We start from the raw sequence: 24,876 nt of genomic DNA on the forward strand, positions 1-24,876 counted from the left end.
GTTCATGATACTCAAGATATAGTCACAATGGTGCCTTGTACAATTTAATAACTTCTCTACTTTATTATTCCAACCCTTTTGAAATAAAAATCTGCATTCAATTAGCCTTCCTAATTCACTATTTGTTAGTTTTAAGTGTAATATGTCTGTTACAATGTCTGTTACAAAAAATCACTGGATGTTTTCAAGAGTGTTAGATTTAGCTCTTAGGGCTAAGGGAATCAAGGGATATGGGGGAAAAGCCAGAACGGGGTACTGATTTCGGAAGCAGCCTATATCCTATTAACATAGAAACATAGAAAATAGGTGCAGGAGTAGGCCATTCGGCCCTTCGAGCCTGCACCGCCATTCAATACGATCATGGTTGATCATCCAACTCAGTATCCTGTACCTGCCTTCTCTCCATACCCCCTGATCCCTTTAGCCACAAGGGCCACATCTAACTCCCTCTTAAATATAGCCAATGAACTGGCCTCAACTACCTTCTGTGGCAGAGAATTCCAGAGATTCACCACTCTCTGTGTGAAAAATGTTTTTCTCATCTCGGTGCTAATAGATTTCCCCCTTATCCTTAAACTGTGACCCCTTGTTCTGGACTTCCCCAACATCGGGAACAATCTTCCTGCATCTAGCCTGTCTAACCCCTTAAGAATTTTGTAAGTTTCTATAAGATCCCCCCTCAATCTTCTAAATTCTAGCGAGTACAAGCCGAGTCTATCCAGTCTTTATTCATATGAAAGTCCTGACTTCCCAGGAATCAGTCTGGTGAACCTTCTCTGTACTCCCTATTGAATGGCAGTGCTGGCTCAAAGGGCCGAATGACCTGCTCCTGCACCTATTTTCAATGTTTCTATGTACAAAGGCCCTCATGTCCTTCAAATCCCCAAATCCCCTCAAGTGGACTATCTCTGATCCCCAAATTCGATATATTTCTGTCTCCATCACAGAGGACAAACTATCAATTAACATCTGTTACAAACCCACCAACTCCCTTAATTACCTTGACTACACCCCCTCCCACCCGGCCTCCCGCAAGGACACCATCCCTGACTCTCAATTTCTCTATCTGCACCCAAGGTGAGGCTTTCTACTCTGGGACATTTACAACGTTCTCTTTCTTCAGAGAACGTGGTTTCCCGACTGCTGTTGTGGATAGAACTTTCTAACATGACCACCCAGTCACCCTGCTCTTTCCCCGTCTCTGCATGCTCATCTCCTATCCCCAGGTCCCAAATATCCCTCTCTCCAGATTTACATTTCATTCCTTTTCTTACATGATGCTCTTTTGTCACCTATTCATCTCACGCCTTTGTCACTATCTCCACCCATCTGCCAATAACCCCCTCACCTGTATCCACCTATCTTTTGCCAGTCTTTGCTTCACCACCTCTAGTTTCCAGCTTTCTCTTCCCTACACCAATCAGTCTGTGGAAGAGATCCAATATTGTCTGTCCATTCCCCCCACAGATGCTGCATGGCCTGTTGAATACCTCCAGCACTTTATCTTCTGATTACGATTCCAGGATCTGCTGTTTCTTGTGCTCTCAAATCCTTTCAGTCTGCCACTTTCTACAAAGTTTTTTTTTCCATTTAAATAATAATCTATGTCTTTTTACAAATAATCAGACATCAAACATACCCTTTACCTTTATGTTTTATTCTTAACCCATCAGATAACACAAAAGGAGGTGTTAGAGTTGGCCTTTATAAATAATACAGGTCATAATTTTGGTTTGGATACTCTGCAAGGGAATTTGTTGTTAAATTTGCCCTGCGACACCTGTTGCTGAGTGTCATCAGTGGCTGGCACTCCCAAGTGCAGTTTGGGGTTTTCGACATCTGAGAAGAACATCACAGGGTACTATATTGTCCGGACAAGAATGGATGCAAAGTGTGCAATTGTCTAAGGACAGATCATATTAGCACTAACTTGCCTTAATCACTGACCATTTTTAACCTTACCATTCTGTTTCATGACCTTTCTCAACAGTGCACAGCTGAACACATGTAGGGAATTTTAAATTCATGCATTTGGCAGTCCATTCTACCCAAGGTGCTGCTGGGTGAGGTGAGGTGAGATGGGGTGGGCCAGTTATTGCAGGTCTGGATTGTATCAACTGTTTCACCACAGGGAAGGTTTTAAATCTGATCTCTGTGGTTAGTTTAATTTAGAGATACAACGCAAAAATAGGCCCTTTGGCCCACCGAGTCCGCACCGACCAATGATCCCCGCATATTAACACTCTTGGGACAATTAAAAAAAAACATTTTTATACCAAGCCAATTAACCTACAAACTTGTACATCTTTGGAGTATGGGAGGAAACTGAAGGTCTCAGAGAAAACCCATGCAGGTCACAGGGAGAACGTACAAACTCCGTGCAGACAAAGCCCGTAGTCAGGATTGAATCCAGGTCTCTGGCCCTGTGAGGTACCAATCTACCGTTGTGCCACTATGTCCAATGCTCATTGAATAATATCCCTTTGTGGTACAGCAGAGAACTGTTGCTGCAGGTTTTTTGACAAATATGTCTCGGTATGACCTTAGAACTCAAGATTGTTAAGAGCCTAATTGTAAAAGGCAAGTAGGCCATATTTCATTCTTGGCTCATTCAACTATATTTAAACTTTACTCCAGCAATAAATGACTGTAATAATTCAGTAGCAAACAGTCAATAAAGCTGGCAGATTCATTGTTAAATAATCTCCGGTGTGTCTCTGTAACCTTGTCACTTACCGCTGATAGACTGCAGCTTGGCAAATCTCCAGTTGGACAATATGGGGCATGCATTGAAATGCCTGGTTCTTATGTAGAAGTGTTTGTACCTTTAACGAAAAGGATAAGTACATTTTTATTACTGCAATAATATACTGTATTTTAATTCTACTATATTTTTATACAAACTTGTTACCAATTTATCCCAAATATAATTTCCTTTCCCTTTTAATTTTGTAACCCATTCTCTAACCCCGGCAGTGGATCAGTGCTTTTGTTGCCAGTTGATTTTCAATAAAATCGTCTCTTTTAAACTTAATACACATTTACTGCAGTTATGTGAAGACCAATTCTCTGATTTTTTAAATGGTGACTGAAAATTTCATAGCCAAATTATTTTCCTTTAATGATGCCACCTTACAGCCTATATTTTTTGGCAATCTCCCCTCGAGTCAGATGGCTGTGGTTTTAAATTCCACTGCTGAGATGGAGTGTAAAATACCAGCCACTTCACCGTCATATTGCAGGAAAGTTGCCATCATACAGATGAGAAGTTAAACTACATTTCTTTCTGCTCTCTCAATGGATCAAATCTATGCTAGCACTTATTTCAAAGAAGGATGGAGGTACTGTCCTTCGCACCCAGACCAAAATGTAAGCCTCTCTCGATGCCACTCAGAGAGTGATCTGTTCCATTTGTTGTATCTGAAAGCCTGCAACGTGCAAATAAGTTGTTTCGTTTTCTGCATTACTATAGTAAATCACACTGCAAAGCACTTTATCAAACATGATTCACTTTGCATTATACTGATATTTTATGAAGATAAAAAGGAACTGTATATCGTTATTAAGATTCACAGTTCAACTAATCTTACTGACGTCCAGATATGCAGCTTAAAATTCAACAGCATGCGAGAAAGCCTGGTTCAGTTTCCCATCTAAAAGTCCTCACCTCTCCACCAGCCCACCCATTTCTATTTCACCCACTGGTACCTCTTTCCCTTGTTATGGCTACAGTTCATGGATGAGAAGACCAGTTTGCAACTTTTTAGAAAACAAAATTAGATTAGGAACTTATTGTTTAACACTCAAGTACAATTTGTTTAAAGGCAGGGAGGGAATACAAAAGAGAGTAAATGGAGCGAATAAGGCTAGGAGCCAGACAGCAACTAATATCATGAAAATACTGCAGATGCTGGAAATCTGAAATTAAGAACATCAAATACTTGGACTTTACAGCTGGTTAGGTAGTAGCATCTGTGGAGAAATAGTTAATATTTCAGCCCAATCATCTTTCATCTTTCAGGTGATTGACCTATAAATTAAAGGTAATCCTTGTCTGTAAATGATGCCTGACCATAAATCACTTTATTTCCTCCTAACTGCAACATAATAGTGGCAATAAATTAAACAGAAATATTTTTAATTACACAAACTATGTTATTAATTTCATGTGTGGTACCAAACCTACTTCAAGATAGTGGTAATATCAGCATTAGACCAGATGCCAAAAGGGATAAAACCTTGGCCAAACTATTTCATGGTCAAAAGGTCATAAGTGATAGGAGTAGAATTAGGCTATTCGACCCATCAAGTATACTCCGCCATTCAATCATGGCTGATCTATCACTCCCTCCTAACCCCATTCTTTTGCCATCTCCCCATAACCACTGACACCCGTACTAATCAAAAATCTATCTATCTCTGCCTTAGAATATCCACTGAGTTAGCCTCCACAGCCTTCTGTGTCAAAGAATTCCACAGATTCACCACCCACTAACTAAAGAAATTTCTCATCTCCTTCCTAAAATAACATGGAAATTAGAGCACAACGTTAGGTAGTGTTTGTGTTTTTCCATTACAGCAGCTTTTTTGCTAGTTGTGTTGTCAACTATTCACATCATAGACGCCATATCCAAATATGGAATGGGGTCAATTTAAAGCAGATTGATATAATCCAAAGTTAGAGAACCGGAAAATGACTAAAGTGGCACCAGGTTAGAAGTGATATGTAAAGATTTATAGCCCTGCATTAAATCATTGGGTCCTCATGACTCTGCCATAGACCACAATCAGTTGGGATAGGCGACAAAATATGCTCCACGATAATTCTCAACAGCAATGCCCCACAAGCATAGAAACATAGAAACAGAGAAAATAGGTGCAGGAGTAGGCCATTCGGCCCTTCGAGCCTGCACCGCCATTCAATATGATCATGGCTGATCATCCAACTCAGTATCCTGTACCTGCCTTCTCTCCATACCCCCTGATCCCTTTAGCCACAAGGGCCACATCTAACTCCCTCTTAAATATAGCCAATGAACTGTCCTCAACTACCCTCTGTGGCAGAGAGTTCCAGAGATTCACCACTCTCTGTGTGAAAAATGTTTTTTCTCATCTCGGTCCTAAAGGATTTCCCCTTTATCCTTAAACTGTGACCCCTTGTCCTGGACTTCCCCAACATCGGGAACAATCTTCCTGCATCTAGCCTGTCCAACCCCTTAAGAATGTTGTAAGTTTCTATAAGATCCCCCCTCAATCTTCTAAATTCTAGCGAGTACAAGCCGAGTCTATCCAGTCTTTCTTCATATGAAAGTCCTGACATCCCAGGAATCAGTCTGGTGAACCTTCTCTGTACTCCCTCTATGGCCAGAATGTCCTTCCTCAGATTAGGAGACCAAAACTGTACGCAATACTCCAGGTGTGGTCTCACCAAGACCCTGTACAACTGCAGTAGAACCTCCCTGCTCCTATACTCAAATCCTTTTGCTATGAATGCTAACATACCATTCGCTTTCTTCACTGCCTACTGCACCTGCATGCCTACTTTCAATGACTGGTGTATCATGACACCCAGGTCTCGTTGCATCTCCCCTTTTCCTAATCGGCCACCATTTAGATAATAGTCTACTTTCCTGTTTTGTTTTTTTGGGGGGTTTTTTGCGTTGTCAGCCTCACATGATACTCTCTGTACACTCACAACAGTGTGTACAAATTCTACTCCAACTCTGTTTATTAGTTTGAAGGTGATGCCATCGTAACTGACCAAATCTTGCATAATGGTGAGACGGAGTGCAGGACGGGAAAAGAGAGCTTAGTTACATAGTGTCAAGACAACAACCTCATCCTCAAGTCAGCAGGATGAAGGAGAGGACTTCAGGTAATGGGGTGGTGTGCACACTCCAATCAGCATGAATAGTGCTGAAGTGGAGATGATCAAGAGCTTCAGGTTCTCGGTGTAAATATCACCAACAATGTTTTTCTGGTCCAACTACAATGACACTACAGCCAATGAAACAAATCAACACCTTCCTCAGAAGACAAAGGACATTTGGCATGTCTCCAATGACTCACCAATATCCGTGCTGCACTGCAGAATTTCTGCACTGTAGACAGCATCTTATCGGGATGCATCACAACCTGGATTTGCAACTCTCTGCCCAAGACTGCAAGAAATTGCAGAGTTCTGGATGTAGCCCAGCCAATCACACAAATAAGTCTCCCATCAGGTAGAAGATAAAAAAAGGTTGAAAGCACATACCACGAGATTCAAGGACAGCTTTCCCCCTTTGTTATGACACTCTTGAATGGAACTCTCATTTGCTAAGGAAGAATTCCCAATTTTTAAATCCACCTCATTGCATCCCTCGCACCTTTATTTTATCAGTATTTTCTCTGTAGATGTAACACTGTATTCTGCACTCTGATCATTTGTTATCTTTGCACTACCTACTGTGGTTGTGTATGGCTTGATTGTATTCACATATATGATTTGACTGGATAGCAAGCAAAACAACATTTTTTACTGTATTTCGTTGCATGTAACAATCATCCACCAATGCCAATACGAACTGAAAAATTAATGAATCCAACTGCCTTGCTTTCTTCCCATTTCCCTGTATCAAGTGCTTATCTAATGTTATTCCTTCACAAGAAAACCACTAAAATATTTTAAGACATTTCTTTTGTCCAAGGAGTGTCTAAAAACTAGTGAGGCTACAATTTCCAGGCCAGAACAGATTCAAGTGAATATATTTCCAGATTGACCAGGCAGAATGCACCATCCTTACTTGCCATAATCACTGATCTTTTTTAAGCTTACCATTCTGTCTCATGACCTTTTATTTTAATGAATTTAAATGAATTTTAAATGAATTTTATATTCATGCGTTTGGCAGTCCATTCTACCCAGTGTTGTGGGGTAAGTTAGTTGAGGCAGTTATTTCAGGTCTGTGTTGTATCAGTTAATCGAGCTTGCCAATAAAATTCTCTCTATACTGCAACCATGACAATAAAAATCCAACATTCAATGGCATAATACATTTTTTTAGACCTTTACTTGAATGGATCCAGACCTCAGCTTTTTGAGAGCTGCAAACCCATTCCTTTCCTTTGATTTAGTGTTTAAATACATTTCCAATTCCTTAGAAACATAGAAACATAGAAAATAGGTGCAGGAGTAGGCCATTCGGCCCTTAGAGCCAGCACCGCCATTCAATGTGATCATGGCTGATCATCCACAATCAGTACCCCATTCCTACCTTCTCCCCATAATCCCTTGATTCCTCTAGCCCTAAGAGCTCCATCTAACTCTCTTTCTCCTCAAGCCAGTGGGTGATGAATCACTACCATCTGATTTACGCTGACACACAAAGTTAACCCAGACAAAGTAAAAGCAAGAATTGATTGACCTTTAAATTGGTGAAAACAGCAGTTGAGCCTTTTGAATATAACTGCTGCTCTATACATTTCCTTGCTCCAAGTTGCAATATCCAAAATAAATCGTGAGAAGAGGTAAAAAGATTTCATATACAAGAAAAAATAGAAATTCTCAACTGATAACACTTTCCAGACTTGCCAATGTGACTGCAGTACCTGCCTATCTTTTTTTTTGTTTTTTTTTGCACTCAACATTTATTAACAAGACAAAGTGCACATACAAACAAAATATACAAATCACATAGCAGCTGTCAGCATCACATCAGATCATCCTAGAGTTCTATCGCAGAAGCATCAGATTCACAGGCACCCACGCAAGCTCTTCATATTTAATCCTACTTAATATATAGTCACCCGTTATGTTAAATCAGACACATGTATGCCACTTGAAGAACTTATTTTGTCATTGATCACCCCTATGTATGGACTTATACACAGTCACAATCATGTCTGTACATATGGTTCCAAATACGCGTATACAGTACCAATCGAACTCCTCCCCTCCACTGGGGCTATGGAGAAATCGTGTCCTTAATCAGTCTTGGCAGTTGTAGTAATACCAGTGTCCACATAATGTTGAAAGCATCAGTCCGTAAATGGAGTTTACCTGTTATACTTTCCATCAAATATACACTTTTCAGTCTTTCCCTCCACTGTTGAACATTTAGTGGCTTTACATTTCTCCATGACACTGTAATCATCTTCTTTGCAATCAACAGCAACACCCCATGCAAGTATGTCTGAATTTTGGCATCTATATTTTCTGGAGTCTCTCCTAGTATGAAGCATTCCGGCTCCAGAGGTAGATCCACCCCCAAAATTAGCTTAATCTCCACCAAAAAATATGGGTATGATCACCAATCTTCCCGCATTGCCTGCAGCATAAATCAGAGGTGTTGCTGTATCTTGCTAACATAAGAGGAGTCTTAAATACTCTCATTCTAGTTTTCCATTCAAACTCCCTCTAGGCGGGGCTGTTTGTTAACATGACCCAAAAGACATGTCTTTTCCCACGTTTCATCAATAATAATAATATTCATTCCAATTCCCATTTCTGTTTCATTTCTATAGTGTTTCCTTTTACATAATCTTGAAGTCCTTTATATAAGTGGGATATCAGATTCTTTTTCATCGCTCCCTCCATAGTCAACAGGAAGATCTTTTCCAAATTATAAGGTAATTTACATATCTGCTCCCAATCTACGTATGTCTGCAGGTAATTCCGTATTTGGAGAAATCTAAAAAAGTCTGTACCCGACAAACCAAATTCTTTCTGAAGATGCTCATATGATTTCAAAACTTCCCCACCAAAAAGCCAATCCACAGTAGTGAGCCCTTTGTCCGCCCAATTTCTGAAACCATTGTCAATTTTGCTAGGTACAAAAACAGGAATAGCCGCTATCTTCAGTACTCTAGATATAGAATTGAAGAGATTTCGTTGCTTTCTTATAACCAGCTAGGTTTTCATTGTGAATCCATTCATTATCTGTTTTTAGTTTCTTCCAGTTTGCTTGACTTAGGAATGGGAGTCCTGCCAGGGCAGTACTGGGGCATGAATTTTGCTCTATATTCACCCACCCCGTTTCCTTATCATTTGTTATCCATGCTATCAGGGTCCTCAGCTGCGCTGCCCAGTAATAGTATTTAATGTTGGGCAAATTTAGGCCCCTTTTTTATTTTGAATGTAGCAGTGTCTTGAGTCTAACTCTAGGTTTCTTATTTTGTCACACAAATCTTGATACAAGATACAAGATACATTTATTTGTCACATGTGCCAGATGGCACAGTGAAATGCGATTACCATACAGTCATACAATAAAATAAAGAACACAACACACGATAGAGTTCAACATAAAAACATTCCCACACAGCAGAATCAAAGTTTCCCACTGTGAGGGAAGGCACCAAAGTCAGTCCTCTTCCTCTAATGTTCCCCAATGTTCACCCGTGGTCGGGGCCTCCCCGAGCCCTCCGCAGTCGCCGCAACGGTCGGCCTGATGTTCATGCCCGCTCGCCGGGATGATGTAAGTCCGACGTCGGGGCTGGGGGACATCCTCAGTGGCCTGGACATCAGAGTCTTTGATACCTCTTTGTCCAACGCTTTAAATGCCTCCCCAGGGACCCCTACTGGCAAAGATTGAAATAAAAAAAAGCAGTCGGGGCAAAATATTCATTCGAATAACTTCAATTCTACCAATTAGAGATAGAGGGAGAATCTCCCATCTGAGCATATCTGCCTTTATCCCTTTTAGTAGCTTACCATAGTTAGCTTTGTACAATGATGAAATGGAGGGGGTGATGACAATGCTTACGTATCTAAAACCCTCCCTAGACCACTGAAACCTGACCTGATCATTTAGTTGCGAAGGCCATATACCCGACAGCATAATTGCTTCCGATTTTGATTCATTTATTTTATAACCAGATACTACTACATATTCCTTTAAAACTTGCATTAGGCGAAGCACTGAGGAAATAGGATTGCTCACATACAGCATGACATCATCCGCAAATAATGAAATGTTATATTCCACCCCCCTATCATCTTTAATACCCTCTACATGATCCTCTTGCCTAATGGTTTCAGCGAGCGGCTCTAAACATAAATCAAAGAGCAGGGGACTCAAACTGTCCCCCTGTCTAACTCCCCGCTTCAATTAAAAAAACTCAGAGCAACACCCATTCACCCTCACTCTTGACTTTGGATTTAAATATAGTACTTTCACCCAGTTTATAAATTTTGTATGGAACCCCATCTTATCTAATGTAAGTTCAAGATAGACCCAATCTACTCTGTCGAAAGCCTTTTGGGCATCTAAACTAAGTAACATTGAAGTTTGATGCTTCCTTTTTGCACATGCCATGATGTTAAGGACATGTCCGATATTCTTGGCTCCCTGTCTACCCGGTATGAACCCTGTTTGGTCAGGATGTATCAGTTGTGTTATAATTTTTTGGATTCTCTTAGTTAATATAGCACTAAGTATCTTTTGGTCGTTACATAGGAGACTTCTCGGTCTATAATCTTCGCATCTAGTGGGATCTTTCCCTTCCTTATGGATGACAGAAATGATAGCCTCAGCCCATGATTTAGGTGGGTTACCTTCAGACAGGGCATAATTATAAACTGGCCAAAATCGGAGAGAGCTCATCCTTGTAACACTTATAAAACTCTCCCGGAATCCCATCAGTCCCCGGGGACTTGTTATTCTTTCATTTTTTTAATGACTTCTTTTATTTCCCGCTCTTCTATTTGTGTTGTCATATTTATCGCTTCTCCTTGGGAAAGGGAAGGTATATTTAATCCAGAAAAGAAAGTTGTAATTTTTTCCTCCTTATCTATGATTTCAGGAGAGTCGTACAGTTGTTCAAAAAAGGATGCAAACGCTTCTGCAATTTCTAGTGGTTGTGAAACTAGATTTCTAGAGGTCGGGTGTGAAACTTTGGAAACCACTCGATTAGCTTGCTCCTTGCGCAGCTGAAACTCCAAAAGGCGACTAGCCCTATTTGCCTTCTCGTAGTATTTTTGGTTTGAAAATCGCAGGGCTCCTTTCCGCTTTGTATGTTAAAAGCTCTTCTAACTCATATCTTTTTTGTTTTAGTTCGTTTAAAAGATTCTTATTTTTATTGTTATTTTTATGTTCTACTTCTAATACCTTTATTTTACTTTCCAGGTCAGATTGCTTCTTCAGCCTGCTCTTTCTTACTCTACTCGATATTTCGATCATTTTACCCCTTATTACTACTTTCGCGCCATCCCAAAGAGTGGATGGTGTTACTTCACTGTTATAATTGTTATCAAAGTACTCTTTAATACAGTTCATAATTTCCAGAGTCACTACAGTATCAGTCAGTAAAGAAATGTTTGCTCTCCAGAGAGAGAACACTTTTCTGTTCCTAGGTCCAGGGTGAGAATTATGGGCTCATGGTCACTGATTGTTATTGAGCCTATATTACAATCTACAACTTTATATATATATTGTTTGGGGACACAGAACATATTTATGGGTGAGTAGCTCCTGTGCACGTTCGAAAAGAAGCTATAGTCCCTCCCCCTTGGGTTTTTATGTCTCCATGGGTCTACTAATCCTAACTCCTCAAGCATATTATTTAGTGTTTTGGAATTTTTGGCTTGATTGTGCTCATCTGGTAATCTATCCAGCTTCTCATCAAGAACAGGATTAAAGTCTCCACCAAGTATTATCATACCTTTGGCATTTTCTGCAATTATATTTGCAATGTCTCTAAAGATAGAGTGATCATCTTCCGTTGGTGCATAAATATTTAGTATCGATACTTCCTTCCCACTTATTGTGCCAATTACCATTACATATTTCCCCAGTGTGTCTAGGAGCACTTTCTCTACGGAGAAAACTAAATTTCTATTGAAAAGGATGGTCATCCCTCTCCTTTTCCTATAGGAGGAGCTAAATACCTCACCCACCCACTCTCTTCTAAGCTTTTTGTGTTCAGTTTCCACCAAATGAGTTTCCTGTATCAATGCTTCTCCACATCCTAGGTTTATAAGTTGACTCAGAATTTTTCTCCTCTTTATAGGGTGATTTAGACCATGAACATTATAGCTTACAATCTGTAAATTAGTCATTATCCTTCATTGTGTATTCCACTAGTTGCTTTCTGTACCATTTTTGTTTCTTACTCCGGTTGGCCTGTGAATGTCCGCTATACTCACAATACAATTTACTGGACTGCAATGCTGCGGAATTACTCCTTACATAAAAGAACATTTGCAAAACAAACAAATCCGTGAACATTAAAACTTTGCACACAAGACGAGAAAAAGAAAAGGAAGAAAAAAGGATACTTCCTACCTAACCAACCCAGCTGGACATCCCTAACAAACTGATGTGCCAGCTCCTCATAAAAAGGAGAAGAGATGTGACTAGGTCTCTCCTGGGTAAGCCCACTTGTGTGTGGTTGCAACTACGTAAGGTTGCTCAAAATCCCACTTTGGGAATCCTAAATTACAGTTATGAACAAAAATAAATGGCAGGTATAGCCCCCCGCCTGAGAGAGCCCCCCTCAATCCCTCTCTTAAATAGTGCATTTAAATCAAGTAGAAAAATAGAATACAAAACCAGCCTTACACGTACTATTGAACATGGCATAGCTGGCCTTCTTCAAAACAACACAGCAAAATATATATACATATTATTTATCTGCTTCATTGTGCCAATAATCTTTTGCTGTCATTTTACCCTAGAACCCACGTTTCTGTAGCCTATCTTGTCCAAACACATTTTGCCTATCTTGTCCAAACACATTTTGCATAGCCAATGCAGTTTGTTGGGGTTACTTTGTGCAAGATCCATCGTCATCTTTGTGCCTAGTCAAATGCTGAAGGGTTTGTGATGAATCAGAAGGATTCATCCAACATTGGCTTTTGAAATTATTGCTATGTTGTCAATTCTCAAAGGAACCAAAGATTCATTTGGAAGGTTTGGTTAACACCATTTGGTGTTCAAATTGTAAAAATAGACAGCAAGTTGACACCCTGTTCATTGTCTGTGTTTTCAATTTCAAAGCCTTCACTCTAACCTGACCCCCAACACTGAAACCCTTTCCACATTCGTGTTTAAATAACCAACACCCCCTTTGCAACAGGGAGAGAAAAGTGATCCCTCCAACAACTACTCTTGTAATGAGAATCTTCAGTTAAAACATGTGACAACTGAAGAAAGGTCCTGACCCAAAACGTCATCTATCCATGTTCTCCAGAGATGCTGCCTGAGAGTTACTCCAACACTGCTTTTTTATGTGACAACTAATGTCTGATTGCAGATGTCTCACAGGGGCAGCTATGAGAACTCACTGAACAAGAATGTTTGGAATTGTGTGCACTGCCCAATTGTTCATATAAAATAATTCCGACAATTCTCAGACATATTCTTGTTGAACTAAAATTAACTTTGAAACAGAATAGTATTAAATTTCTCCTTTTAAGCCTGAAACTTTGATTGCTCTCGAGATCTGTATCCCTTTTGAAAGCTACATATATAATAATGCTTTAACATGACATCAGACAATAAAAGGATTGCCATATTGGGGAATTATGCAATGTGCGCAGTTATACATTAAAAGGGGTTAGCTACACCTCCGGTGGCGCAATGGAGTAGGAAGCAGGCACCCGCTTTAGCTCCGCTCCTGAAATGCGCTAAAAAGCGCTAAAAAGCCTGAAAGGAAAAACGGGACCAATTTAAAAATACTCACCAGCAGATACCTGATGTCACGTAAGTGACGTCATCAGAAATCGTCGCACACCGACGAGATACTGGTATTTTTAAATGCAAAAACGGAATTTACCGGCTGTATCGCAGACAAGACCAAGAACCAGACTGTTGACCCTTCAAGAGTCTAAGAAAACAACCCCTGAAGAATCTGAGGAGGAATCGGAAGGAGAAGGACTTATTGCTACTATGAAAGAAAATATAAAAGAACAAGTCTTTAAGACAAACTATGGCAAAGGACTTTGGTGAGATTCTGACTAATCAGTTGACTACTCAGCTGGGAAAGTTGACTACTCAGCTGGGAAAGTGAGAAACAAGAATGGATGTCGGGAACAAGGATATTTGTGAAAAAAATCGATATTCTACAAGATCGCATTGAAGAAGTAAATACAGATTTACAAGAAGAAATCAAACGGGTTGAAGAAGATCTCAGCAAAAAGTTGGAGCCTGTTCTCCTTACTTCAAAAAAACAAAACAAAGCTATTAAAGATCTGGAAGCTACAACTACGGACGTGTCTGATACAATGCAAAGAATGAAGGAAGACATAGACATAGTTTCTGGGCAACTGGCCAGAATGACTGACAAATGCCTAGATCTTGAAGCCCGGTCCAGACGCCAAAACTTAAGAATTGTTGGAGTGAAAGAAGGGAAGGAAACTGGAAAAGACCCTCAGGTTTTCACTGCCAACTTACTTCAACAGGTATTCAATCTCTCTGAGAGACCTAAAGTTGATGTAGCACATCGAGTTCAGAGAGCACGCTCAGGGATTGGAGCTCCACCAAGACAGATTATCCTGAAATTTAATGACATAGCAGTTCTTGAAGACATTATGAAGAGTGACAATTGGAAAAAAACCTGATGTTTGAAGGAGAAAGCATAAGATTCTTCAGAGATTACCCAGCAGAGGTGGTGAAGAAACGTGCCCTTTTTACGAAGACCCGTCTGATCCTTAGAGACATTCCAAACCTGAGATATGGAATAATGTATCCCGCGAAACTGAGGGTCACATATGAAGACTCGGAGCGTTTCTTTATTGACCCAGAAGCCGCATTCAAATACACCCAGGACTTTAAAAAAAAGCACTCTAAAGGATAGTAGAATGCTACGGCTCTGTTTGATTAGCAGGGCTACTGAATGCTTACTGATCCCGTGGGCTAAACCGCATGTTTAATGTATACCTTTTATATATATTTATAAGGGGTAGATTGAGAGAATATGTTTTTCTACATAAAAAGATATAAAAGTTGCAGATAAGATGGCCGACAAACTCGCACGTGCTCATGTCTAGACACTCTGATCATTGATAGATTGGAATGTAAGCGGATAGAATGTTCAAGGCCCTTGTGTTTACTAAGAAAAGGTTCAAGACGCTTGAATTATGCAGCATAGAAAACAAATTAAACCGATCGGAACGTAATAATCTGCTAACAAATTATGTAATTAATTATATCATTAACACATAAAAAACTAACAATCGTACTAAACCATTTATTTTAACCTAAAACCTAATGTATAACCTAATAACAATCCGTTCCTCTTTAAAGTTAATACTGAATAGCTTTTAGATTTATGACCTCTAGTCAATATTCATTGTATCGGTATATATATCATAAATATGTTTAATATCTATTTGTGGGGGCAATCTGGAGCTTCCAGAAATTGCCAGGCCAAAGCGAGAGAGAGCCGCCGGAGCTTGTAGATGTGAGGAGCCAGTAAGAGAAAGACTGAAATTAGCCGGGCGGGCAGGCAAGCCGGTGATTCAGTTTTCAGTTAACCCCTTCAAGCCAGATGATTTTCATTCGAGTATGAGGTTAAGATACGAATACCAATAAGTACGATATTTTGTTAATTAAATTTGGTATTTAACTAGTAAATACCCACTTAGACCTAGTTAAGAAATGTAATCCTCTTAGAGGAAATTACTCACAATTTCACAGTCTTTGACACTGTTTAAAACAGGGTTATTAATAAGCAAAAAACGTTTTCTTTTAATTTAAATACAGCATTTAAATAGTAAATACCTATTTAGTCCAACCTATTAGATGAACTACTTACAGTACATGTTCTGTTGTTTTTTCTGTGCATATAATATCCGGTTCTGGCCTGTTTTTTCTTTTCTACAATATTAGTTTGTAAGGGGCGGAGCTAAACGAGATTTACATCTCCGGAAGATCACACAAATTCTCCCACCAGTTGGTGGTTTCACACAGTATATTTAAATACTGCTTTTTTGTATAATTCATGTTATTTAGCACCTTTTTCGCTTTTTCTCTATAGGGCACCTTTCTTTGGGATATACCATTAGAGGTCTGAAATTGGGAGCACCCACCCAACACCCAGAAAGTTGAGTTATTGTGTTGCACCATCTGAAACAAAGGAATCAATGTAAGCTATAGTGCAAGACGACCCTCTGAAGAAAACTGGAGGAATTACATTTTGTAGCTGGAATATTAAGGACGCTAACGAGCCAATTAAAAGGGGTAGATTCTTGCCCAATTAAAATCACTTAATGCCGACATAATATTTTTACAGGAAACGCATCTTAAAGCTCAAGCTCAGACCAGGCTGAAGGCCAATTGGATCGGTCAAACATATCACTCCTCCTATCTCTCCAAATCCAGAGGCACTGCAATTATAATCCATAAGGGCATACCATTTAAACATAAAAACACCATTGCAGACAAAGATGGGAGGTATGTCATAGTCTCTGGGGAGATATATTCTACTCCACTTACTATGGTAAATATTTATGCTCCTAACTTTGACAACCCACAATTTTTTAATAAAATCTTGAATATAATTTCAGATTCCACCCAGCAAAACCTGATAATTGGGGGAGATTTCAATTGCGTTTTGGATCAATACCTCGATAAATCTGCTCAACAAAAGAGATATAATACAAAATCAAAATCCAGTGAACTCTTAAGTATGTATATAAGAAATACAAATATAACAGACGTATGGAGGATTGCAAACCCATCAGGAAGAGAATACTCCTTTTACTCATCAGTACATAAAACCTATACACGTATTGACTATTTTCTAGTGGACACTAAATTAATACCTTACAAAATTATTCCCAAGTACCATAATAGTACTTTTTCCGATCATTCTCCGCTAACCTTCTCCTTAAAACTAGAAGGAATGTTTAATAAAAAATCATTCTGGAGGTTTAACCCTCAAATACTAAATAATTCGGATTGTTGTAAATATTTAAAACACCAGATGGAACTCTTTTTTGAGACCAATGATACCACAGGTATTTCACCCTCGTTATTATGGGAATCTTTTAATGCTTTTATTGGAGGTTCAATCATTTCATATCAAGCATATCAAAATAAAAAGAATAGGACGGAACAATTGCAATTAGAAGTACAGATCAGACAACTTGATTTAGAAAACGCGATAGATCCGACTATAGATAAACACAACAAGATAGCAATATTAAAATTTAAGCTAAATCAAATTCTATCTGCAAGAGATATCAGATTATTTCAAATTACAAAACATGAAAATTTCGAATTCGGCAACAAACCACACAAACTTTTAGCACACCAGTTGAGAAAAGTTGAAAAGGACCATACTATTCTAAAAATCATATCAGATAAAGGTGAATTGTTAACGCTTCCAAAAGACATTAATGAAAGATTTGCCCAATTTTATCAAAACTTATATACATCCAAAATATCAACAGAAAGGAGAAAAGTTACAAACTTTCTTGATAACTGTAAACGTCCAACACTTAATCCACTGGAACAAGAGGAATTGTCTGTCTGTCTTTTCATCTTTTTTTTTTTTTTTTAGTTAGTTAAAGTGTTTTTGTTTCTGGAGTTCTAGACTTTTTTATGTGGGGGGGTGGGGGGGGGGGGGGAAGGGGGAAACTACCTTTCAGGGTCCCTACCTGGTCGGAGAGGCAGCTTTTCTCCGGGCTGCAGTTTCGACCCGTCCTCGCGGCCTACCAGCGGGCCTGGAGCGGCGTTTCCTGTCGGGGACCGCCCAGAACCACGGCTTCGGCAGCGGCACAGCGCTGGAGCGCTATCGTGGAGCGGGCGATGCCTTGCCTGGGTCGCCGCGCTGAAGCTCCGGTGAGCTGAGACCGCCGGGAACAACATCGCGGAGCTGCGGGTCTGTGGAGCGGCCAGCTGTGGGCGGCGGCGCCGAACTGTACATCGGGAGCCTGGGATCTCGCGACGAGATCGCCAGTAGTGGAGCTCCAACCGGCGCGGCCTTGTTGGCTTTGGAAGCCGCGGCCTCCAGTACGGAAGCGGCCGTTCCAGGTGTCCCAAGCCGCTGTGAGGATTCTCCCGACGCCGGAGCACCATCACCCGGCGAGAACGGCCAGGAACATCGGGCCTCCGTAGAGGCAACTGTGGAGGCCTCAATTGGCTCGACTATGGGTGAACTGGGGTTGGGGACTGGACTTTGTGCCTTCCCTCATGGTGGGAGCCATTGTGGGGGGATGTTCTTTATGTTTAAATCTCTTATTAATGTTATGTCTGTATTCTTTCTTTATGTGCTGCATTGGCAAGAAGCATTTCACGACACCTAGGTGTATGACCAATAAATAACCTTTGAACCTTTTGAACCTTTGAATTAGGAGCACAGATTTCAATTAAAGAAATAGAAGAGACAATCAATTCACTGAAGAACGGTAAAACACCAGGACCAGACGGGTTTAGTAACAAATTTTATATAAGATTTTACGAGGTAATTTCCCCGCGTTTATACAACCTTTATACATACGCATTAACAGACATTACCACAAGCACTAGCTGAATCAACTATCACACTTATACCCAAAAAAGATAAAGATCTAGAAGACCCGGGATGATACAGAGCAATCGCCCTGTTAAATACAGATCAGAAAATATTACCGAAAACTTTGGCAAGAAGATTAATAAATTAATACATTCGGATCAAATGGGGTTTATACCCAAAAGACATTTGTATAATAACTTGAGATGCCTTTTTAACATAATGTACTCACACAGAACTAAAGAAGAAGACTTCTCAACTATTTCATTAACTGCAGAAAAAGCATTTGACCAAGTAGAATGGAAATATCTTTTTACAGTACTGTAAAAATTTCAGATGGGAGAAAATTTTATTTCATGGATAAAACTGTTATATGATAAGCCGACTGCCAGAATACTGACTAACCATATACTCTCTCCTAAATTCCAGTTATCCAGGGGCAATAGACAGAGATGTGCATTATCACCCCTGTTATTTTCCCTTGCGATTGAACCTCTAGCGGAAAGTATAAGAGTACATCCGAACATTCACGGCTATAATTCTAAATACTCCAATAATAAAATATCATTATATGCAGATGATGTATTATTATATATCACCAATTCTCAAGTAAGTATTCCAAATATATTGAATCTTACAGAGGAATTCGGTTCCATATAACAATTACAGCACAGAAACAGGCCATCTCGGCCCTTCTAGTCCGTGCTGAACACTTACTCTCACCTAGTCCCATCTACTTGCATTCAGATTCAGATTCAGATTCAGATTCAACTTTAATTGTCATTGTCAGTGTACAGTACAGAGACAACGAAATGCAGTTAGCATCTCCCTGGAAAACCGACACAGAATATGATTTCAATAAATAAATCTATTTACATGCATACAGTCCTAGTGTTTTTCCTGTGGGAGGAGTGTCCGGGGGGGGGTGGGGGGGGGGGGGGGGGGTGGGTGTGATTGTCAGTCACCGAGGTACATTGTTGAGTAGTGTGACAGCCGCAGGGAAGAAGCTGTTCCTGGACCTGCTGGTCCGGCAACGGAGAGACCTGTAGCGCCTCCCGGATGGTAGGAGGGTAAACAGTCCATGGTTGGGGTGAGAGCAGTCCTTGCTTTGGACAGACTCAATGGAGGGGAGCGAGGAACCGGTGATGCGTTGGGCAATTTTCACCACCCTCTGCAGTGCTTTCCGGTCGGAGACAGAGCAGCTGCCATACCATACTGTGATACAGTTGGTAAGGATGCTCTCGATGGTGCAGCGGTAGAAGTTCACCAGAATCTGAGGAGACAGATGGATCTTCTTCAGTCTCCTCAGGAAGAAGAGACGCTGGTGAGTCTTCTTGACCAGAGTTGAGGTATTGTGGGTCCAAGAGAGGTCATCGGAGATGTTGACCCCCAAGAACCTGAAGCTGGAAACACGTTCCACCTCCGTCCCGTTGATGTGGATGGGGGTGTGCGTGCCGCCCCTAGACTTCCTGAAGTCTACAATGAGCTCCTTGGTCTTCTTGGAGTTAAGGGCCAGGTTGTTGTCAGCGCACCATGCTGCTAGAAGCTGGACCTCCTCCCTATAGGCCGACTCATCGTTGTTGCTGATGAAGCCAATCACCGTTGTATCATCTGCATACTTGATGATGGAGTTAGTACCATGTACAGGTGTGCAGTCGTAGGTGAAGAGGGAGTAGAGGAGGGGGCTCAGCACACAGCCCTGTGGAACGCCGGTGTTCAGGGTGAGGGTTGAAGAGGTGTGCTTGTCTAACCTAACAGACTGGGGTCTGTTGGTTAGAAAGTCCAGTATCCAGTTGCAGAGGGAGGGGTCGATGCCCAGGTTACCGAGTTTGGTGATCAGTTTAGAGGGTATAATGGTGTTGAATGCTGAGCTGTAATCGATGAACAGCATTCTTACGTAAGTGTCCCTGTTGTCGAGGTGGGAGAGGGCGGAGTGAAGTGCCGTTGAGATGGCATCCTCCGTACACCTGTTCTTGCGGTCGGCAAACTGATAGGGATCCAATGTGAGGGATAGGCAGCCTTTGAGGTGTGCCAGGACCAGCCTCTCGAAGCACTTGGTGATGATGGGAGTAAGTGCAACTGGGCGGAAGTCGTTGAGGCTTGCTGCAGTGGAGTGTTTTGGCACCGGCACGATGGAGGTGGATTGAAGGCACGTGGGGACAACTGCTTGGGCAAGTGACAGGTTGAAGATGTCAGTCCAGACGTCTGTCAGCTGCGCAGCACAGGCCCTGAGGACGCGCCCGGGGATGCCGTCAGGGCCAGCAGCCTTACGTGTATTAGTCCTACTCAGTGCCACGTACACGTCGTAGGGGGTGAGTGTGAGGGGTTGGTGATCAGCAGGGAGCACAGCCCTGCTGATAACCGTGATGGCCTGGATGCCTTGCCACATGCGTCGGGGTCGGAGTTGTTGTTGAAGTGCTCCTCAATCCTGAGCTTATGGCAGTGCTTGGCCTTCTTGATGCCCCTCTTCAGGTTAGCCCTGGATGAACTGTAGGCTCGAGCATCGCCTGACCTGAAAGCGGTGTCCCGTGCTCAGACCATAACCCTCCATTCCTTTCTCGTCCATATACATATCCAATTTATTTTTAAATGATAAAATCGAACCTGCCTCCACCACTTCCACTGGAAGCTCATTCCACACAGCCACCACTCTCTGAGTAAATAAGTTCCCCCTCATGTTACCCCTAAACTTTTGTCCTTTAATTCTCAAATCATGTCCTCTTGTTTGAATCTTCCCTACTCTCAATGGAAAAAGCTTATCCACGTCAACTCTGTCTATCCCTCTCATCATTTTAAAGACCTCTATCAAGTCCCCCCTTAACCTTCTGCGCCCCAAAGAATAAAGACCTAACTTATTCAACCTTTCTCTGTAACTTAGGTGCTGAAACCCAGGCAACATTCTAGTAAATCTCCTCTGTACTCTCTCTATTTTGTTGACATCTTTCCTATAATTTGGCGACCAAAATTGTACACCATACTCCAGAATTGGCCTCACCAATGCCTTGTACAATTTTAACATTACATCCCAACTTCTATACTCAATGCTCTGATTTATAAAGGCCAGCACACCAAAAGCTTTCTTTACCACCCTATCTACATGAGATTCCACCTTCAGGGAACTATGCACAGTTATTCCTAGACCCCTCTGTTCAACTGCATTCCTCAATTCGCTACCATTTACCATGTATGTCCTATTTTGATTTGTCCTGCCAAGATGTAGCACCTCACACTTATCAGCATTAAACTCCATCTGCCATCTTTCAGCCCACTCTTCCAAATGGCCTAAATCTCTCTGTAGACTTTGAAAATCGACTTCATTATCATAGTTTCCATAGCTACTCTACTTGTTTCCCTTACCTCACATAGTTCAATATTCTTCTCCTTGGTGAATACCGATTGTTCAATATCTCCCCCATCTCTTTTGGCTCTGCAGATAGCTGTCCACTCTGTCTCTCCAATGGACCAATTTTATCCCTCGTTATCCTTTTGCTATTAATATAGCTGTAGAAACCCTTTGGATTTACTTTCACCTTACTTGCCAAAGCAACCTCATATCTTCTTTTAGCTTTTCTAATTTCTTTCTTAAGATTCTTTTTACATTCTTTATACTCCTCAAGCACCTCATTTACTCCATGCTGCCTATAATTATTGTAGATCTCTCTCCCAAGTGTCCAATTTCCCTTGAAAAACATGGCTCTTTCCAATTATTACTCTTTCCTTTCAACTGAACAGGGACATAAAGATTCTGTACTCTTAAAATTTCACCTTTAAATGTCCTCCATTTCTCTTCTACATCCTTCCCATAAAACAAAATGTCCCAATTCACTCCTTTTAAATCCTTTCGCATCTCCTCAAAGTTAGCCTTTCTCCAATCAAAAATCTCAACCCTAGGTCCAGTTCTGACCCTCTCTATAATTATATTGAAACTAATGGTATTGTGATCACTGGACCCGAAGTGCTCCCCAACGCATACCTCTGCCACCTGACCTGTCTCATTTCCTAACAGGAGGTCCAGCACTGCCCCTTCTCTAGTAGGTACCTCTATGTATTGCTGCAAAAAACTATCCTGCACACATTTTACAAACTCCAAACCATCCAGCCCTTTTACAGAATGTGTTTCCCAGTCCATGTGTGGAAAATTGAAATCTCCCACAATCACTACCTTGTGCTTACTACTAATATCTGCTATCTCCTTACATATTTGCTCTTCCAATTCTCGCTCCCCGTTAGGCGGTCTATAATACACCCCTATAAGTAGTGCTACACCTTTCCCATTTCTCAGTTCCACCCAAATAGCCTCCCTAGACGAGCCCTCTAATCTATCCTGCCAAAGCACTGCTGTAATATCTTCCCTGACAAGCAATGCAACACCTCCACTTCTTGCCCCTCCAATTCTATCACACCTGAAGCAACGAATCCTGGAATATTTAGTTTCCAATCACAGCCATCCTGCAACCATGTTTCACTAATCGCCACAACATCATACTTCCAGGAGTCAATCCAGGCTCTAAGCTCATTCGCCTTTCTTACAATGCTTCTAGCATTAAAATATACACATTTAAGAAACCCACCACCTCTTATTCTCTGTTTATTATCTTTTTCTTCTTTCTCCCCTACATGTTGGGTTTGAGTGTTTCCCTTCTCTGCCTCCTGCCTCACACACTGACTTTTTCAGGATATGGAATAACTATAGAATTTCAGGATATCCTTTTCAGGATATAGAATAAACTGGAACAAAAGTGAAATTATGTCAATAAAACCTGAAGAGTTGACACACCTTGTAAAATTCCCTTTCAGAATTGATACGGAAAAATTCAAATATCTGGGTGTTCAGGTAACCAGAAAATATCTCTCTCTATTCAATGCAAACCTCCCGCCTTTAGTTACTAAATTAAACGCTCTTATTTAATTTTGGAAAACGCTCCCATTGTCTCTAATAGGCAGAATAAATGCTATAAAGATGATCTTCCTCCCACAAATACTGTTTTTATTTCAATCAATACCGATATACCGATATACCTTCCTAAATTTTTTTTCAAAAATCTTGATTCTCTGATTACAAACTTTATCTGGGATTATAAAACACATAGAATTCATAAACGGCATCTATGTAAACCCAAAGAAACGGGCGGATTGGCTCTTCTCAACTTCTTATACTATTATTGGGCAACGAATATTAAAAATGTAATTTATTGGCTGGATAACTCATGCCAACAGGTAGAATGGTTAATAATAGAGAGAGAGGATTGCTCGCCTTTTAATATAGGCGCGATTCTTCTCTCCCAAACAAATTTGAGGGACACACTATATGATAAAAATCCGATTATTCACAGCACTCTGCGAATCTGGAGACAAGTAAAATCAACTTTTAAACTAAGAAATGTATCTCTTCTTTCACCAATAGCCAATAACCCTTTATTCAAGCCATCTATTATAGATAAAACATTTACTTATTGGGAAAGACTAGGAATCAAAAAACTTGGAGATCTCTACGAGATGGGAACTCTTCTCTCATTTCAGGAATTACAGTCGAAATATCACCTGAAAGGTAATCAATATTTCAGATATCTTCAAATTCGACTAAACTTTCACATAAGTTCAGGGTTTCTTCACTTTCTTTACAGAAGAACAGCTTGAAGCAGATTATCTTTGCTTTCTCGAGTTTGGTGAAAACATATACACATGACTACCAAACTTTGCTGCCAGATATACTAGACAAATGTATGAATAGAAATTCAGTCAAACAACTTAACATCATATTTGTATAATAGCCTTTTAAATATAGAAATCCCATCATCAGAAGCAATTAGAAGAGACTGGGAAGATGAACTAGGCCTAAAAAGTCTAAAAGACAGATGGGAAGAAAACCTTTTATATATACACAATTGTTCGATTAACGTTAGACATACGTTAATTCAATTTAAAATACTGCACAGACTCTACTATTCAAAGACTAAACTGAATAAGATCTTTCCAAATGTATCTCCTATTTGACAAATGTCTCCTCCAAGAAGCAACTATAACACATTCCTTCGCCTCTTGGAGAGGAATTTTTGAAATTTTCTCAAAAACATTAAAAATAAAATTGGACCCTGACACGGAACTGATTATTCTCGGAGCGTCAGAAGCCTGCTCTGAGCTATCAATATTTCAAAGACGTTTCCTCATTTATGGTCTGATAATGGCGATAAAACTAATACTCAAATTTTGGAAATATACATCTGCCCCTACTCTCAAAATGTGGATTACAAACATGTCTGAGACGCTACATTCAAAAATATGAGACTTGTCTTAGCAGAAAAACCAGAGCATTTTTTGAAGACATTGACACCATTCATTGATACATTACAAGAATAGTATGATGCAACACAATTTTGGAGTTAAATCTAATTACGGGATGGGTGATGGGTGGGGAGGGATACGAGGCAGGTATATCAT

The 24,876-nt window shown here is 40.5% G+C and overlaps 1 protein-coding gene across 1 annotated transcript in view; it reads right to left on the minus strand.

Moving 5' to 3' along the window:
• LOC116977987 overlaps positions 1-24,876 on the minus strand; it is a 121,862-nt gene that overhangs the window by 70,683 nt on the left and 26,303 nt on the right. Inside the window, exon 5 of the mRNA XM_033028939.1 lies at positions 2,737-2,825. Within this exon, the coding sequence (XP_032884830.1) occupies positions 2,737-2,825 (89 nt within the window). The remainder of the gene's footprint in view (positions 1-2,736; positions 2,826-24,876) is intronic.

This window comes from Amblyraja radiata, chromosome 1 (genome assembly GCF_010909765.2).
Source record: "Amblyraja radiata isolate CabotCenter1 chromosome 1, sAmbRad1.1.pri, whole genome shotgun sequence".
NCBI lineage: Eukaryota > Metazoa > Chordata > Chondrichthyes > Rajiformes > Rajidae > Amblyraja > Amblyraja radiata.